General features: G+C 40.6%; 1 protein-coding gene and 1 long non-coding RNA gene across 4 annotated transcripts; one reads left to right on the forward strand and one right to left on the reverse strand.

Moving 5' to 3' along the window:
• Positions 1 to 2,208: 2,208 nt before the first annotated feature.
• On the reverse strand, positions 2,209 to 9,488 carry zgc:85843 (DUF2781 domain-containing protein). Its single transcript, XM_012874690.3, has 10 exons — positions 9,150 to 9,488; positions 6,626 to 6,729; positions 6,448 to 6,545; positions 6,241 to 6,341; positions 6,078 to 6,160; positions 5,864 to 5,988; positions 5,107 to 5,208; positions 4,915 to 5,007; positions 4,707 to 4,826; positions 2,209 to 3,308 (listed from the first exon to the last, which is right to left on the reverse strand). Exons 1-10 carry the CDS (start codon positions 9,239 to 9,241, stop codon positions 3,099 to 3,101), a joined length of 1,128 nt encoding a protein of 375 aa, XP_012730144.2. The 5' UTR covers positions 9,242 to 9,488; the 3' UTR covers positions 2,209 to 3,098.
• Positions 9,489 to 12,688: 3,200 nt separating this feature from the next.
• On the forward strand, positions 12,689 to 17,017 carry LOC105934608. 3 transcript variants are annotated; one of them, XR_002428890.2, is made up of 3 exons: positions 12,689 to 13,158; positions 13,725 to 13,817; positions 16,259 to 17,017. It is a non-coding gene; the product is annotated as an uncharacterized LOC105934608 (long non-coding RNA). The 3 variants fall into 3 exon arrangements; XR_001166720.3 differs by lacking the exon at positions 12,689 to 13,158 and adding an exon at positions 13,298 to 13,606; XR_002428889.2 differs by lacking the exon at positions 12,689 to 13,158 and adding an exon at positions 13,298 to 13,591.
• The last annotated feature ends 639 nt before the right edge of the window (positions 17,018 to 17,656 follow it).

A 17,656-nucleotide genomic window follows, 5' to 3' on the forward strand; every position in this document is an offset into this window, starting at 1 on the left:
TGCAAAAGTTGCAGCACCACTAGAAAGAAATTCCTGAACAGATCAAAAGGGATCTGAGCTGCTGGCGAGATGAAGTGATGAAAACTACGGAAAGAGACAAAAGCTGCAGGTGAGGTCACGCCATGAGCAGACATCCTTTTCCCTCCAGCGGAGGAAAAAAAAAGAAGACATCCTCAGCTCATCTTCTGTCTCTGATTGCTGAAAACGCTCAGTCATCGCTCCTCCTTTCTCAGTGAGGATCCTCCTCCAGTGGTTCAGGCCCAAATATCCAGTCTGAGAAAGGATGCATTCTCCACTAATTTTAAAGTGATATGTCACTATTTTTACTGTTCACTTAAGTTGTCAAATACAGAATGAAATTATACTCAAGATGACCAGGTTGCAGAACTCAACATTTCACTCAGATAGCGGCCTGGACTTTGATTAGACCCATAGCAAAAACTTCTAATTGTTCCTTATTGTATAATTATTAACCATTATTATACAAATCTGCACTGAGATCATTCGTTGTTGCATGACTCAGTTTCAGCAAAATGTCTGCTGTTACATAGATAATTTCCCCTTTTGACCTCTAGAAGACATAGGGAGGTGTTTATGGCTGACTGAATGAATGCAAGATACCCAGGTCCATTTTCTGCTAAACAAGCCCAAATCATCATCCCACGATATCAATGCCCAAACATCTCTACTTTGGTTTCATCCATGGTTCAATCAGAGGAAACTTTGCAAACCTAAGATGGGCAATACACTGCAAAAACAGACTAAACTTAACTAAAAATAAGTAAAAAATTTCTTGAAATGAGTGTATTTGTACTTTATTTGAATAGGTTAATAAAATAATCTGCCAATGGAATACGATTTTTGCACTTAAAATAGAAGAACTCATCTCCATCAACTTATTTCAAGTGCATTACATCTAATTATCTTATTTTAGGGGTAAAATTACTTTTTCCATTTTTCCATCTTATTTACCTGCTTAAATCAAAGACAAGTACACTCATTTGAAGAAGATTTTAGTTATTTTTAGTTCTGTTTTTGCAGTGTACCTTCTTTTAAGAGAGAGGAAAAGTTCTACTGGCAAAGCTCCTAAACAAATCACACTGGGTGTATATTGTGGCTTATATGAGAACATTGTGCAACCCAGCTTGGTCTTCATCAGGGTTACTGCTGTGGCAAACACTGCTGTTCTGTCCCCTTAACGGCCCTCAATCAGTGAAATCACCAGACCTTAACGGGGAAATGACATCGCATTATCAACAAAAAAAAGGAAAAAAGAAAAAGAATAAATAAAGCCGGAAAAGTTGAGTTTATGATCAAGTGGGCGGTCCTGTTGCTCTAAGCTGGACGGTCCAGAATGTCTTGTGTTAAAGTACTTTTAAAAAGATCGTCTCCTCTGCCGGATGCCCCCACCCCCACCTCACGTTCTTTAACAACCATATCTCTTTAGTCCACAGTGTGATTTTATTTGCCTAATCAATATCCTTTGCAATCATCATATGCTCTCCTACGTTTTTGCCCCATAGCTGTATTTACCCTGCTATAGGAGGGTTATTCGGTCTCCTATAGCAGGGGTTCCATGGTGGAAAAATAAACATGACTTTGGAACTAAAAAAAAAAACAAGCTTTCCAGGGAGGAAGTCAGCAATGGCACCAAAAAATGTTGAGCGTGGGAGAAACCCTGCCTGTTGTGAAGCCATGAACGTTGACACAGTTTACAGTTTAAACAGATAGTGCTCGGCTTCTTCTTAAATGTCAAGGGAAATATCGGCAAACGGGTTTTAGTTGAAAATATTGCACTTGATTCAGCCGCAAAACAGGCCTCTGCCGCTTTACATTTACACAAATGAGGTATTTTACTTTGCTTAACATTTAATTAACTAAAACCTTTTTTGACTTGAATCTCTAACACGTAACAAACATTTAGGACTGCACGACTTTCTGGTTAAGACATTCGGACTCCTGACCTAGAGTGATTTGAGAGACGTCGATGCGACAGCTCACCAATATCCAGGGTTCACCTCTTATCAGGTTGATAACTGCAGAGTCGCACTCTGCACAGAGATGACTACCAACCCTGCCAGGGACAGGGGTGCTATTCAACATTGTTAAATCTGTAAAAGGCTGAGTTATTTTTGGTATTTTACCGTCTTTCTTTTTTATTTTATTTCCAGAGATATGCACGTTATTCAGGAGCACACAGGCAACATGTCAGTGAAAAATAATCTATTTCATGTAGAGCTAGAATCCAGTTAGATAAAAAAAAAAAAATTGCTTCCAGTTCCTCAGCACAAAAATGTTCAAATTTTTGTGTTATTTTTCTTTATTATACAAAAAAAAAAAACCAACAACAATAACATAACATAAAACACAGAGATGCATTCTCGAGCCCAGCAGAAAACGGTTCAAGTTACTTACAGCAAAAAGGTCGACAACGCCTGCTCTGACCTGCAGGGAGATCCTTTTGGGACAATTTAGACAAGAAAATGAGGACACAACCTTGCAGTTGTTAGAATACTATGGAGCCCCTGAAGGGATGTTGAAGGGAAATTAAAGAAGAATTACTTTCTGTTGCACACCAGAAAGTCATTTTTCTTATTTCCTTTCAATGTCCCTTTAGGGGCTCCGTAGAATAAATGTCTTATGTGGTTTTGTTTTGTTTCAGCAAATCTTCAGCAATCACTGAACTGCCAGGATTGTCTGAAACCTTTCACCAACCTCTAGATTTTTACCCCAGTAAAAAAAAAAAAAAGTAAATAAATAGATCTGGTTTGGAGAGTTTGGGTTTGGATGTACAAAACATATGATTGTAAGCTGTGTGGTCTACATTTTGGGACAGAGCGTCTGAGTCAGCTGAAAGCTGAGCGATCTGATCACAGTCCCTCACCCCCATCAGCAGCCCTTCTTATCAGGGTCCAACAGTCCACAGAGGGAGTGCCCTGTGAGGTGGCTAATTTGAAAAGTTGACCCAGAGAGCAAAGTTTCTAAATCTCCTCTGGGTTGTAAGATTCAGTTCATTCAGTTTGCACACTCCCCTGAAAACATTTGCCTTTTCAAAGCACGAAGTATTCCTCGGCATTCAGCGGCGGATGCGTGTGGTCCTAGTTTTTCTTCTTGTCGTCGTTGCTCTGTCCCTTGGGAACAGGTTTCATGAAGTAAGCTGGGTTGGCGCGGCAGCGGAGGGCCAGCAGAGGCGGCACAATAGCGAGCAGCACATTGAGGGCGATAACGGGCCATCTTTTGTCTGCCGGGGTTCGGTACGTGAAGGGAGTGCTGGAGTGCAGAGATGCTCCGATATGGCACCATTGAGTCTGGGTAAAGCAGCAGGCGAGGAGGGAGAGGTCATCAGGGGGCAGTGAAACAACACGAAAATAGAAGCACAACACCTTGAAAAAGTATATTTCCAGCATTTTTCACCTTGCAACAAACTTCAATGTATTTAATTTAATTTAATTTAAGACCAACAAAAAGTATTGCCTAATGCTGGCATGCAAGAAAAATGTTGTATGGATTCTCTGAAGGATTCTACCCACAAAAAACATAAAAAAAGGAGTGCATCAGTATTCAGCCCCCAAAATACAGTAATTGTTGTCAAACCACCTTTTCTTACAATTATGGCTGCAAGACGTTTGGGACTGACACACTAGTTTCTCAGGGAATGTCTGGTTGGAAATCCATGCGTGCAGGTTGCACAGGTCTGTAACTTGAAGGTTTAAAACTATTGTATAGTATTTACTGTGGGCATGAGTGTATCAACGATTCAGTGTTGTAGGTGATACGCTACATGCTTGCTCAGTATGAGGGATTGCTGCAAAGCCATCAACAATGCAGACGACTGGCCCTGTGGCTCTACGCTCTTTCAGGAGGAGTGAATGCTGCTTGTCAAGACTTGATGCAATCTGCTGGGTTTCCTTAGATGGAAAACTTTTTGACCAATCTGTATGATTTGATTGAATTTGACTTTGTAAAGTGCCTTGAGATGACGTGTTGTGAATTAACGCTAGCTATATAAATAAAATTGAATTGATTAATTTATGCAAAAGTGGGGTAATATAAAGTGGGGTAAAGGGACTGATATGCAACTTTTTGACTTGGATATGAGTCTTATTAAATCCTAAAGACTTTAAGCTCTTCAGGAAGTAACTGACTTCATGGAAGAAAAAACGTGTGGAAACATTAGGTCATGCTATCTCTAAGTACTATTTGTAATCTGTGTGCATCTAGGACCGTTATCTGTCTCACCAAAAATATAATTTGGTAAAAGATAGTGACAATGAAGAAACTTTATTCTTGATATGTCTCTAACATATCGAGATATATATATATATATATATATATATATATATATATATATATATATATATATATATATATATATATATATATATATATATATATATATATATATATATATATATATATATATACACACACACACACACAAAAATTTATTTGTGTGTGCTATTTTATCGAGGGTCCTCATGGTGGTGTCAGCACCACCAAGACACCACGATGAGGATGGTGTGTTCAGGGTTGTGGTAAAAAAGTTAAATATTGGTCTGATCTGACCAGGAGATCATCTTCTTTACTGAGTCCCCTAAATGGCTTGTAACTAACTGCTAGGAGATTAATTTCACTTGACAACCATGCCCAACTTAACTTTGGTCCATCACATAAAATCCCAATAAAACCTTTGCAATGCGCTGTACCTGAGCCATGGCCCCAGCAAAGAAGACGGTCCAGTCCAACATCCAGCTGCATCCAGGTGTGTTTAGACCATAGAGAAGAACGCTCACCATGGGCACCGCATAGAAGAAATACACCAGCATCTGTAACAAACGAGACCCAATACGCTTTCTGAACAGGATCTATCCGCCTAATCTTCGCCCCAGAATCATTTTTAGTCTCCGGACTGACCATAACCCTGGGGAAGCCAGCTGGGTCCTTGAGGTACGGCTCATACTGATAGATGTAGGTGAAACAGGCATCCAGAGGACAGTCCAACACCACCTGGAGCAAAACAGCATGACAAGCATTCAAACCTGTGACCCCGTGTGTCTGCTTGACTAAAATTAGCAGAAGGAGTCAGGCCTGTGCTGCTTTACTTACAAAGCCTCTGAACACAAAGAAGGCCACGGCTCCCAGCAGGAGGAGCGACAGCAGCAGGTCGGCAGGTCGGGACAGCAGACTCTTCTTCTGCTCCGCCGCAGTCTGACCAGCAAAAACAACGAAGCTCAACGCTGCTACTGAACGTAGCGCATCTGTTATAATCTAATACTGTGAACGAACGCCAGTGAACTTATTTATTGCCAATTTATGTTCCTGTTTTCCAGTTGAATACAGTGAAGGGTTAGAAAGAGGAATTTTGGCAATAACAATAATAATAATCATCTGATTTGGTGGTCCATTTAGCAAAGCTGGACATTTTTATCCAATATTCCAATAAAAAGGAAATAAAAATCACTGCATTAGAGCAGAACAAATATAAAGCAACACTATCATAAAGCCCATGTTCCTCCCAATGCTCAACATTTGCATCAACGCTCTTGAACTTCTTTCATTATCTAAAAAAAACAAAAACCCTGAATGTCTACTGTTTAAAAAAAATCAGCCTAGTATATTACCAAAATGTTTAGGCAGGTCATTTTAAAAAGTTGGAATAACTCAAAGTTATAAAGATGTCTGAAAGATTCAGGGCAACATCAAACACTACCAGCTTGAGGAAAACGTTATAATTACGAGCGTCTAAATTCTAAAAGTTTCTCAATTTGTATACAGGATCTAAAAAAAAACCAACAATAAAATAAACTAAAATCTTGAGTGAAATGAACCAATCCTAGTCTTACAGTGCAGAGGGGAATTTTACCTTGTCTGCTGTGACCACGGGCATCTCCTTCGGTCTGCTAAAGAGCTGCGATGCCGCCCAGAAGGGCACCAAGAAGAAAGGGACATTCCTCCAAAAGGCCGGCTGGATGTTAGACCCATACTTGCCTGCACAAAATTAGACCCTCATAAATAAACATTTGCATACGGAGACATTCGGACGAATCGGAGAGAGTTAAATCTTTAGCATCTCTCACCAATTACCACCCCTGGAATAACGACAATCTGATTGGCGATGGCGGACCCAGCCCACAACAGACCCAGGCTTCGGAAGGACTTCCTGTAAAAGAAACCACAGGATCCGTCAGAGGCGAACACGCAGCGGGGAACAGCTGTGATGGATTTGGTGCAGCGGCTCACCCTGCAAACATGCGGTGAATGATAGTGAGCAAGAGGATGAGGTGCACAACCTCCCAATAAGACATCATCACAGCGTAGGCGGTGCCAAGATGAGGCTCACCCTGTAGAGAAAAAGAATGTGGTGACGTTGTTTGAAAATTAATAAATAAAACAAGATACTTAATAACCGAGGGGTTGGGAAAAGAAAACTGAGCTTGGTCACCTCACCATTTTTAGGTAGAAGGCCATGAAGCCGGAGATGAAGCCGTCTTGTTCTAAAGCATTGGTCAATCCCACCATGCAGCTCAGGGTAAACTCCGCAAAAACTACACATGCAGAGAGAAGCAATGAAATGACCGCACTACCTGGTTTTTCAGCACATTAGCATATAGTGGCAGGCCTGTACCGTAGAACAGAGGGTCCACTTTAGTTTTGTGTTGCACTGTGAGGATGAGCAGAAGAAGGACGGATCCCAGGACAAACATTCCCATTCCCATGATAGGAAGAGGTCTGTGGTGACAGAGAGGGCAACAGCTTTCCTGAGCAAGTTCAACATTTATCCAAAACAAGCAAATAATAATAACGGTCTGTTTAAAAAAAATACTTCATACTTAGTTTTATGTTTGGGTAATTGTTGCCTGCTGCCAAAAACGATCAGCTATCAGGGTTCAGACCTTCATTACAACTTGAACTACTTACATTTTTAACTGAAACATAAAATTGATAGATTCATAATACATGTAGTAAAAAAGTAGAAATGTCAGGCTTCTAAACAGTATTATGTTCATTTCTCTACACTGGTTGGGGCTCCTTTCACATGATTTACGGCAGCACTGCTTAATCATCAACAATACAAGAAACAAAGGCTTGACATTTTTCACTCTATGTGGAACGAATCCACATAATATATCAGTTTCACTTTCTAAAATGACTGACAAGAAATATTCACAATATTCTAATTTTTTTTTTTAGATGTACCTGTAATTAAAAGGTGCAATAAGTCGCAAAGGAAAATAATTCAGTACAGCTCAATGTTTTCTCTTATTTTCACCATTGTCATTGATGAATAAACTGAGTTCCCATGGGAATAAATAACTTTCATAAAAAGATATTTACACAATCCTATTTACAGTCTGAAGTAAAAAAAAGCCTCATTGTTTACATTTTTCAATGTTATGTCATATCATTTTACTAATTAAACAGGTCAGTCTAGTTATAGGGAGTACTAAAAATATTTCATTTTTCTTGTGAGCTGCAGTGAACTGGGCATAGACAACAAGCTACAGAAAGAAATAGATATTTTCATAAATTAAAGTTTTGTTGTTTTTCCGGGATTGAATTAGGGATGTCAAAAATATCCATACTATTAAAAGTACTGAGACTAAAACGTTGCATCCGGATACAATACTAGTTTAGCACGGTATTGACACTAAATCTTTTGCATACGAGGCAAACAAAGAAGGGAAACCCAGAGATCTTGACTGTGTGCAAACAGCGCTTTAAAATAGTGGCAACAAAGTCAAGCAGCACAACAAACGTGGCCAAACATCCCAAGGACCGACACCCTGGCCTTCATGATGAATTCCTACAGGTTAATAAATTAAAGTCCCTGTTCATACTTTAGTTTAATGCATTAAACGTATTACTGACGTTACTGCGGTGGTCCGCATTAATGTTGTGAAGGTGAGTTTTTCATGTCAATAAAATATTTTTTATGCCTTTAAATATTTCTCTTTATTTATGCCCATGGAATGGAAAATGGGACTGAGTATCGAATATTTTCCCAGGGATGAATATCAAGTTTGAAATTTTATTATCATAACAACCCTAGTTTGAATAATTCGGTGTTCTCTTCATTTTTGTCCTTAAGGTTTAACAAGAATCTTTTTTTTTCTAGCGGGCTTAAACAAATCCCTGCATCCCATTATAAACATCGAACAAAAGTGCATTTTAAAGAATATTTCATCTCTAAAAAAGGTTTGTTTGTTGCAGTGAATTGATTCAAAAAGTCTAACTCATTCAACAGATTATTGCACAGTGATATATTACAAGCTCTGATTTTATTTTCATTTTGATGATTAGGACTTACGGCTGATTACAAACCATAATTGAGTTCCTCAGAAAATATGATCTTTACATAAGACCAATAAAGAATCATTTTAAAATACACCTACTGACAATATGTCCATATGCTGTATAGTAAATGCACTCAATACTTGGTGAGTCCTCCTTTTGCATGAATTATTGCGTCAGTGGGGCGTGGCATGGAGGTGGTTCAGCTGAGGTGTAATGAAAGCCCAGATTGCTTTGACAGCGGCCTTCAGGTCATCTGCATTACTGGATCTGGTATCAAAACTGACTTTGATCTAAAAGGAAGAACTTTGGACCACTGTCCTTTCACTTCAGGTAGGATACACTTTTGAGGCTGGCTCTGCAGGAGAGGCCTAGCACAAGGAACGTGACAGCTGTAGCTCATGACATGGATACGTCTGTGTGTGGTGGTTCTCCAAGCTCCTGATTCCAATAGTAGCCCACACCTTGCACACCCCCCACCAGTGGTCATTCATTCAAAATCCCCTCAGCACTGTGGTTATCCCTGCAGCTTGCAACCTTCTTCCTTCCACTCAATCTTCCATTAACACACACGGCACCATGTGAACGCCCTGCTTCTTTAGCAATGATCCTGTTTTTCATTCGTACTGCCTGCTGGACAACAACGTTTTCTTTCATTTTGTAATACTGATTCTGTTCTGGTTTACATCAGCTGTGAACCATATTCATCCAAATGCACGGAAACAAACCTTTGAAATATGTCACTCTGTGTGGTAAATCTCCCTGCTTGATTTGAAGAGCACAAACTCAATCATATTCTAATTGTCAGAAAAGCCCCAATAGAGTTTGGGATGAGACGGAGATGATGGTGAACTTACTCCTGAAGCGCAGGGATCTTATTCATTGTGAATAAAACTCCAGGTCCCAACAGAGAGAGCAGAAACACGCTGACCTCCACCGGCGGCCTCATCCTTTCTTCCAAGCTCCTGATGTCTTTTTAAAAAAAAAAAAAAAACTGCTCAGATAGAAGCGTTTCCGGCTAAAGGTGCTTGTTGGCAGGGTAAAAAAGGCATGTCAAAAGCCCAGAGCCATCTCCAAGAGTGCGGCGGAGGGGAAGGAGAAGCTTTAAAGGAGCGTCACTCCTTGCCTTTTGATCAGTGATGAAGCAACGGCAGTGCTCCAACACGCCAGCTATCAGGTTGTAGGTTTCAAAGTTCAGCTGGGGACTCCTCTTCCTCTGGTGCCTGTCATAAAGGAGGAAGGCCTCAAGGCGCGCTGCTGCCTCTCACAGGATTGTTCAGGTCAGGCTGATTCGTAAACAGCTGCTTCAAAAAGAACCTGAATGCTGTCTAACCTTGTGGTTTATTACAGCTACAATTTATTATTTCGACTCGACCCTGAGGTATGTTCCCTCATCTCTAGATCCAAACTAACTCTCTGTGTGCATCACACCTCAGCATGCGCCATTGGTGTTCTGTTCAGTCATCACATCATTGCTTTTGTTGCTTTGTCTAATCATGATTAGTATTTTTTTCCCCCCTAACGTCCTAAGTAAAAGAGCTGTTTCCCAAAGTGCATATACTAGGAACTGTTCAAGATGCAGATATTAAGGCATTTGCTTTCCGGATGTTTGCAAACACTGCCCCCTATTGGTGAGCCCCCTTTCATCAACCAGCTTCTCAAACTAATCCTTTGTGGCTGTTCTTCAAATAGATGGCACTGAAATCCATATAATGAACAATATTTTCATAGACAGTCAAACGAGCAAGGTTAGCTTCTGCATCTCCTTGAAAGACACCAATTATACAAACTATAAGCTTTAATTGAGCTACGTTCTGAAAATGACCTAATTAGCCTCCACAAGGTTCCCTCCCATGATCATTTATTGCTATGTGGTTTTGGCTTTTTATTTGTACTAAATATTTCACAGTAATTGAAACAATATTCTAATAAAACCTAATTTTATATCATATTTCCCAAGAAGAGAGAGGAATATGGGCCTTTAAGATCTTTGAAAGTCAAACACTGATGATAAAGCTGTTGCATTTTTGGATCTCTTCAAGCATGAAACATCCTGCCTTTGAACTCACATGTGACCGAAATGTTAAAATGTTCTTATTTTTATATATTTATTTTGAACAGCCATCCTCAGCTTGGTTCTAGTACAGCAATGATCTTAATAATCTAAGTTCTAATATAGCCTGTAAGATTTTGAATCCGACAGTCATGGAGAACTCTATTTACACCTGCCTCAATGTGTGTGAGTAAATTTCTATTTTCAATATTTCAAAGTGTGTTGTTTTTTTATTTAAGAAAGTCAGAGGCCAGAAAAGCGTAACTTAAGCCTTTGGGCCATATTTTGTTTTACCATTTGAGCTGTGGATGTTCATCAAAGATCTAAAGCTCTGCTGTGGTTTCCTCCCACAGTCCATAAAGTAGCACGTTAGGACATGTTCCACTGTGTAGGTCCTGTGAAAGACCGATGCACCCTACCTTTTAACTCATAGCACAATAGAGGTAGGCAAAAGCTGTTGGTGAGAAAGTTGATTCAGAAGGGTTGAAAAACACGCAGCTGTGATGGAGCCCCGTCCACACGAAGACGAACACACAGTAAATTATTATTAAACATTAAGAAAAAAATGTGCGTCCCCACAAGATGAGGCAGCACCACTTAAAACACTATAGGTACGCGGTGCCCATTGGTGGTACTGTGACACAGAAACATGCAACACTGGGTATGTGAGGACAACTCATGAGATAAAACAGCAACATTGCCGGGACTCAAACTCAAACATTTACACATGTTTAACATGATGTTTATGTGGGTTGGTATATGGACAGAGAGTAGATCAGGCGCGTTAAAAAGGAAGGGTCAGACAATCTAATCATGTTTCTGTGCGGGCGGGGCCTCAACAACAAGTAGCCAATAGACCAATAACTAAAACGGTGACTTGAAGGAAATAGAAGCAGCTAGTCTGACTGATAATTGGTGTCCCATTAAAACACTTGAAAATATGTAATGTTCAACAGGAGATAAAACAATGTAAAGACAGGATTTGGTGAAAGCTACTCATGTCTGTTTAGGGAGGGGGGTCTTCAGTCTTTTTCAGCCAAGGATCCTCTTCATGTGACACCTGGGGGCCTGAAATTTTCTTAATGGAGGGCTGTGCAAGTCCATGCTGGAGTCGGGGGCTCTTGACAAATCGTGTTCAGTTTGAATGCGATTTGAGCGCCAGGGGCCTCTGGTTTACATGCAAAGTGCATGGTGGATATGCATCAAGGAGCATTGAGGGGTCCTGCGGCGCGTTTCACCTGTCGGGTGCAGCACGTTTTGAGATTTCAAGCATTCGAGTGTCCGAAGCAGCAGATGCCAGAGTTGGAAAATCTGAACTTTTGCAGCTGGAAGCAGAAAATCAACCAATCAGAGATGTTAGGTAGTGGCGGATTTTCAAACGGATTCCATGAAAAGCTTGGAAGTTGACAAAGATGGACAAACTCATCGTCGCTTTATGTGCCCCTCCTATTATCTATTATTAGCGAGGAAATTGGGATCTTGGGTAAGTTATCAAAACTTTTAACGCAATAAATATTTCCCTGCATTTGAGGAAAAGAACAGGGTAGCTCCTCCCAATGCGCATCAGACTAGTCTGTCCACACTTTGCACAGTGCGTCCAGGTTTGGACGCCTATTTGAAGCTCAAATCTCGTTCGGCCTGAACGCAGCATAAATCTCTCGACCCCCTGCAGTACCTGTGTGACCCTCCCTAGGGCTCCCCATGTTGAAGACCTCTGGTTGGAGGAGTAAGTGCAGTGTGTTCCCCAAGTTACTTTGTAGATTTGAACCCTGCACCTTATGGCTTTGTGAGAATGGTCTAGTAGTGTGTTTTCATGCAGAGCTCTATTTCTTTGGTTTTGCTTTCTAATACGGTACAGCTGGTGGATTGTTGAGGTGCACATGTTGAGCCTGTGATGCCAGAGGCCGAGCTGCACATTCTGTCTTATCTCCGGTGGTCCCTGCGGTTCATTCAAGGATCCGTCCGTCCCGCTTGATGTACGATTAAGAACTCCTGCGTCTGATGTTTTCAGTCTTGATTAAATTGTGGATTAGATCGGACGGAGTACATAACGTCCCGAACCAAGATTATCACTTTGTGTCCGTTGCGGCGTAATCTGATGCACATCGTTGTAGTGTAGCATTCACCCACTGTTCCTTCAATAAATACTGGCTTCCCCCCTCGTTAAGGGCTCATTATGAAGAATAGGCATAAGCATTACACAGCACCTTCTGATAGATCAACAACAATTATCCTGCACGGCTAAAATGAATGCAACCTTATCTTCTGCAACAAAGCTGCTGAAGAGGATTAGGCTGCTGTTGCCACAGAAACTTAGAGAGAGTATGGAGGGGTGGGGAGTTCAGGGAGAGAGAGATGAAGCGGGCGGTGAGGGGGATTAAACACATTCAACTCCTTGACCACAACCCAGAGACACCTGTTTTTTCATTTGATTTGACGTCGTTTTCTTTTTCATCTTAACCCAGTCTGCCAGCATGATAAACCCTCTGATCATCGCCATCATGACCGTAAACACGTCTATGACGATCTTTTACTGGGCCTTCGTCCTGAGCGACTTTTACACAAAGTGGATGGCAGAGCCAGAGGACAAACCCAAGAAGATAGTCACTCCAGCCTGAGGGGCAAAGCATGGATCTACCTGACTGAGTGACTGGCTACTTAGGTCTAGTCTGTTAGGGCAGTTCAGCTTGTAGCGCTTTCTGTGGAGAAGCATTTGCTCTGAGTTATGTTTCTTTTTTCTTTTTGTATCTGAGGAAAAAGTTTTTTTTTTCAATTGTTCCTGCAACTAAATGAGGCAGGAGTCGCACTTACAGGTAATCTTTCCTAAAATTCTACTAGATCAGCTTCCTTTAGCGGTTTCTTAGGGCTGGCACCAAATGAGCACCTCTGTTTTGTCATCTGCTGACTCATTGAGGAGCTGGTGACTTTGAGTTTATGCCAACCAAATCCTGTCAAGGATTACTGAGGAACACCTTGAGAAAGACACACACACAGCGTTGCTCTCCTAATAGCCTCCAACACTCTGTGGGCCGCTTGTCCCTTCCGACCTCCTCACCGTCTCCTCACCTCTGCTCATGGAGCAAGACTTTTACTACGGCCTGCACCCGGTCTCTTGGTTCATTCTTTTGGCAAACATAGCTGTTACTCTCATAGAGTGGCAGTTTCTTGTTCGCGAGTTTCACCGAAATTTTCGGTCAAGAGAAGGACAGACAGCGTCATCTTAAGGATGCTGCAAGGAGGATATCTGTGAGGATAAAAGGAGTAATAGCATTTTTATTGCTGTGTGCTTAGAGATAGAGACAGAAACAGTCAGAGTTTCTCTGTAACTCTTCTTTACCTGACCTTAACCCTTTACTGCACCTTCTGTGTTTGTTTTCAGAGCTTCCACTGTAGAGCTTATGCCTGTCTGGAACCCATTTTACACCCAAATCAAAGTAAAAAGACAAGCAGCGGTCCTTTCTCCTGACCACTGGTAAGTGCTTCCCTTTCTCTTTTTCTCATCTTGGTCATTTCCTATTCATGTGGGGCAGTATGATGACATTCTGAAATGATATTCAATGACTTGTGGAAAAATACTCAACAAAGATTTGGCCTTTATGACAAAAACAAGTGAGAATGTTAAATGATTTTGAATTATTTTTGACATGATATCCATAAAAATACCACAAGTGGATCTGTTGAGATATTAAAATATATATATATAATTTATTCATGATTCTTGAAGAACAGTTTGTTTTTTCTCAAATTTAAATCTCAGTTGTATGGTGATTTTATATAATACACAAGTGCAGAGCAGTTCATAATTGTGAAGTGATACATGGCTGCAATCTTTTGCATCTTTTGGGGTGCATCTGCTAGCTTTATTACCCAAAGGACGGAAATGTTTCCTCCTTCTTCGTATTAAAAATAAAATTGTGATCATTGCCTTATTCTCAGACTTTGACTGGGCCATCCTGACAAACAGAACAGGCTTTGATCTAAACTATTAGTTTGGGTTGCCCAGCTACAAGGTGAACCTCCATCAAAGTCCAAATACTTTTTTTCTTTTAAAAAAAAATTATTTTTGGAAGCTTCCAAACGATTGGATAGATGCCTGCTATGTTGCTCCATCCCTCTTTCCACAAACAATTATCAGCTTCCCTGGGATGTATAAGAGAGGTATCCCCACACCATGTTGGAATGATGCCACCGCCACATTTCACATTGCAGTTGGTGTGTTCAGTGTTACTTTTTCATCACACACAGCGTGTGAGCCAAAAGGTTCAATGTCGGCTCATCTGACCAGAGTGTCCTCTTCCACATGATTACTGTGACAAAATTGCCTTTGGGCTTTCTATGACTTTCTTTTTTTTTTCTTTTTCATTTTTTTACATTTTTCAGATTTTTATTTGTAAGAACTCTGGAAAACCATGTAGTATTTTCCCTCCACATCACAAATATGCACTAACAATTGTCTATCACATATTACATAAAAAGCATAAAATTTGTTAACCACAATGGGAAAAAAGTTCTATAGGCTTTTTAAATGCACTGCAAAGGTTTCTGTACGCAGGCTGGTCATAAATGACCATAAGCCTCTTTTCCGCATTACTATCCACCTCTCCTCGCACATATCTTTAATCCCTGCAGATGGAAAGCTGATATTGCTCTATGACCCACTCAATCCTATTAACTTCGTCTGTCCTATATTCCCCTACTCCTCGGCTTCAAGCGCCTCAGGAACCTGGAAGGACCTATGTGTGAAGGAGTAGCAGGAGGCGTGCCAGGTCTCATGTCTAGGCAACAGATTAGAAGAACTGACACATTCATGATAGGTTTTTGTACTCAAGCTTTTCTTGTGACCTACGTCTATATACAGGGAACTCTGGCCACTTTAAATATGCTTTGTTCACTTATAAACCACCAAGCATTGTTTGTTTGTACACGCTGCACACAATGACCTTCACTAATGTTCAGTTTTCCACCACCCTGTTTTTGAACATTTACAGTGCAGTGAAGAAACTCACCATTGCCAAAAGGAACAGCCTTTAAAGCCTCACTGCATTCTTTCAGCTGACAATCCTGCTAACAGAGCTAAAGCCATGTACAGACTACCTCATGTGGCCCTGAATTCAAGAAGAGGTCAGCTTTTAAACCTCACCCAGCTGGTGGGCGAGAATCGACACCTCCTCCAGTACTCCAGACTGAATGACGAGGAGGACGCCTACTTTGTGAACTACATCCCCCCAGCAAGAGACGCAATAACCTTACCTCGCAGTGTAGTCTACGTCTTAGTCGGGGCAGTGTTGATCATAGTGGCCACTTACGCCATAGTGGGTCACCTCATTAAAGACCTCATGCATGACCTGGCAGGTAACCTACAGTGGGGACATCCTGAACTGATGTCTCACCACTCACTTATGTGTCGCCATTTCCACTCCTACACCCATGTACGTGGTGAAGTTGAGTCTTTCCTGTCCCCGGGCTGTCGAGCTTCATCTTCAAAATGTCGTTTTTGTTGTCTTGTGGCAGTTTCGGTCACATTCGCCCTGTGGTTTGTGTGCAGTGGACATGCATCCTTCACCGTTATGTGACTGTTTTTCCATTAAGGTGAATACCACCAAACAACTCTTTAATTTGCTGAAATGAGATCTTAAACGGGCACCTTTGAAGTACAGTACTAAATAAACAATTTGCTAAAAGAAAGGCTTAACTTGTTTTATTAAAAAAAAGGTTAATTGGGAGGTCTAAAACCCCTAGATTAGCATCTTTTTTAGGATTTCTACAGCAGGGTAATCTCACCACTTACCTGTGTGTAGACTGAGGACATGCCAACTAAAACAAGGATTAAAATCACTCGAGTGCCCTTTTAAAATGCAGGGGGAAAAATAAGATTTAATTTACCTCAACTTTATTCTGCTTTTTTACTCACAGACTGGATCTTTGGCCCTAAACCAGTAGAGGAGGATACAGTGGAAGAGGGGTCCGAAATAGAGGAGGAGCGGCGGCTCAGCATTTTAAGTAACCAGATGCGATCAGGACACGAGCTGAGGATGGAGAAAGAAAGAGAAATGCTGCTGCCAGGCTTCCACCAGGGAGACGGAGGCTGCCATCAACCATTTCCCCCTCTTCCACTGAGAAGTGCCATCACTTCATCTTACCCCGGAGAAAAAAGGATGTCTACTCATAGTGTGACCTTCGCCTGCCCCATTGGCCCTTGCGTCACCTCTCTTTGAGTTTTCATCCCGTCATCTCAGCAGCAGCTTAGTTCAGTTTTTATCACATGCAGGATGCTTTTGCAGTATTTTGTTTGCAGTAGTCAAGCAAAAGCATGTAGTTATAGCTTGTGATGATTTTAATAGAAAATGCTGTCTTTTATTTTGATTATTAAGTAGGTAGGTCAACACAATTCATGTCCACTAACTTATCTACATCATGATATCATGTAATATAAGAAGTGTAAAATGAAAGTTTATCATGTGAAAATAAATTTATTTCATATGTAAATCCCATGTTCATCACAAAGTGTTTAACAATCATTTGTTAAGAAATCAAATGGAAAATTATGAAAAATCTTTTAATTTATCACATCACGTATTTTGTTCTCTTCAATTGCTGTAAACCAGTGAGATCACTTCGTCTGTTCAGGTGGACCAAGCTTTGTCCAAGTAAACAACCTAATAATACAAATGAGTTGTTGTGTCTTGTGTGCTTAATCCATCTTATCTTTCTCTAATACCTGCTTGTGTCAGGGGCAATGACCTTATTTATAAAGGCCAGGGATTACAATACCGTCAATGTTACATATTGGCCAGTCCAGACAGATAATTTCCTTCCATGACACTTCTATCCATTCTTGAACTAAAGCTTTTAATATGAAAACAACTAACACACTAGCAAGCTAGCTAGCTAGCTAGCTGTGTTAGGCTTGGTGATGCATGTTTAATCATTAATTTTATATAGTTTTTCTGGCCAGAGAAACAATGTCCCTCTGTAATCCTTTTTTAATCACAGTAGAAGGTTAAAACTAAAGTTGTCTTCAAATAAACAAAACACTTTTTTTTTTCGGTAGAACGCTCTCTAGCAAGCTACGTAGCTAGCTGTGTCAGGGTGTGTGACCTCATTTATAAAGGTCAAGTATTATTGTATATCATCTATACTGCATATTTTTTGTTCAGATTAATGAAAGCCATTAGTACAAGTGAATTTTCTTATTCAATTTGAATAAAATTGATTTAAAAAAACTAAGATAGCAAGCTAGTTAGCAAGCTAGCTAACATGCTATTCCAGGGTTGGTGACCTTATAAATAAATCCCGGGGGTTGTTAATCAT

The sequence above is a fragment of the Fundulus heteroclitus genome, chromosome 6 (genome assembly GCF_011125445.2).
Source record: "Fundulus heteroclitus isolate FHET01 chromosome 6, MU-UCD_Fhet_4.1, whole genome shotgun sequence".
Taxonomy (NCBI): domain Eukaryota; kingdom Metazoa; phylum Chordata; class Actinopteri; order Cyprinodontiformes; family Fundulidae; genus Fundulus; species Fundulus heteroclitus.

Bases quoted from the DNA above. Each gene is read 5' to 3' on its own strand.
- zgc:85843 (XM_012874690.3), bottom strand. From the start codon at position 9,241: ATGAGGCCGCCGGTGGAGGTCAGCGTGTTTCTGCTCTCTCTGTTGGGA. The intron at 6,342-6,447 runs GTGAGGTGACCA...TTTTCTCTACAG, and splicing joins TGGCCTTCTACCTAAAAATG to GGTGAGCCTCATCTTGGCAC. The intron at 5,008-5,106 runs GTAAGTAAAGCA...GTTTTGCTCCAG, and splicing joins TCTTTGTGTTCAGAGGCTTT to GTGGTGTTGGACTGTCCTCT.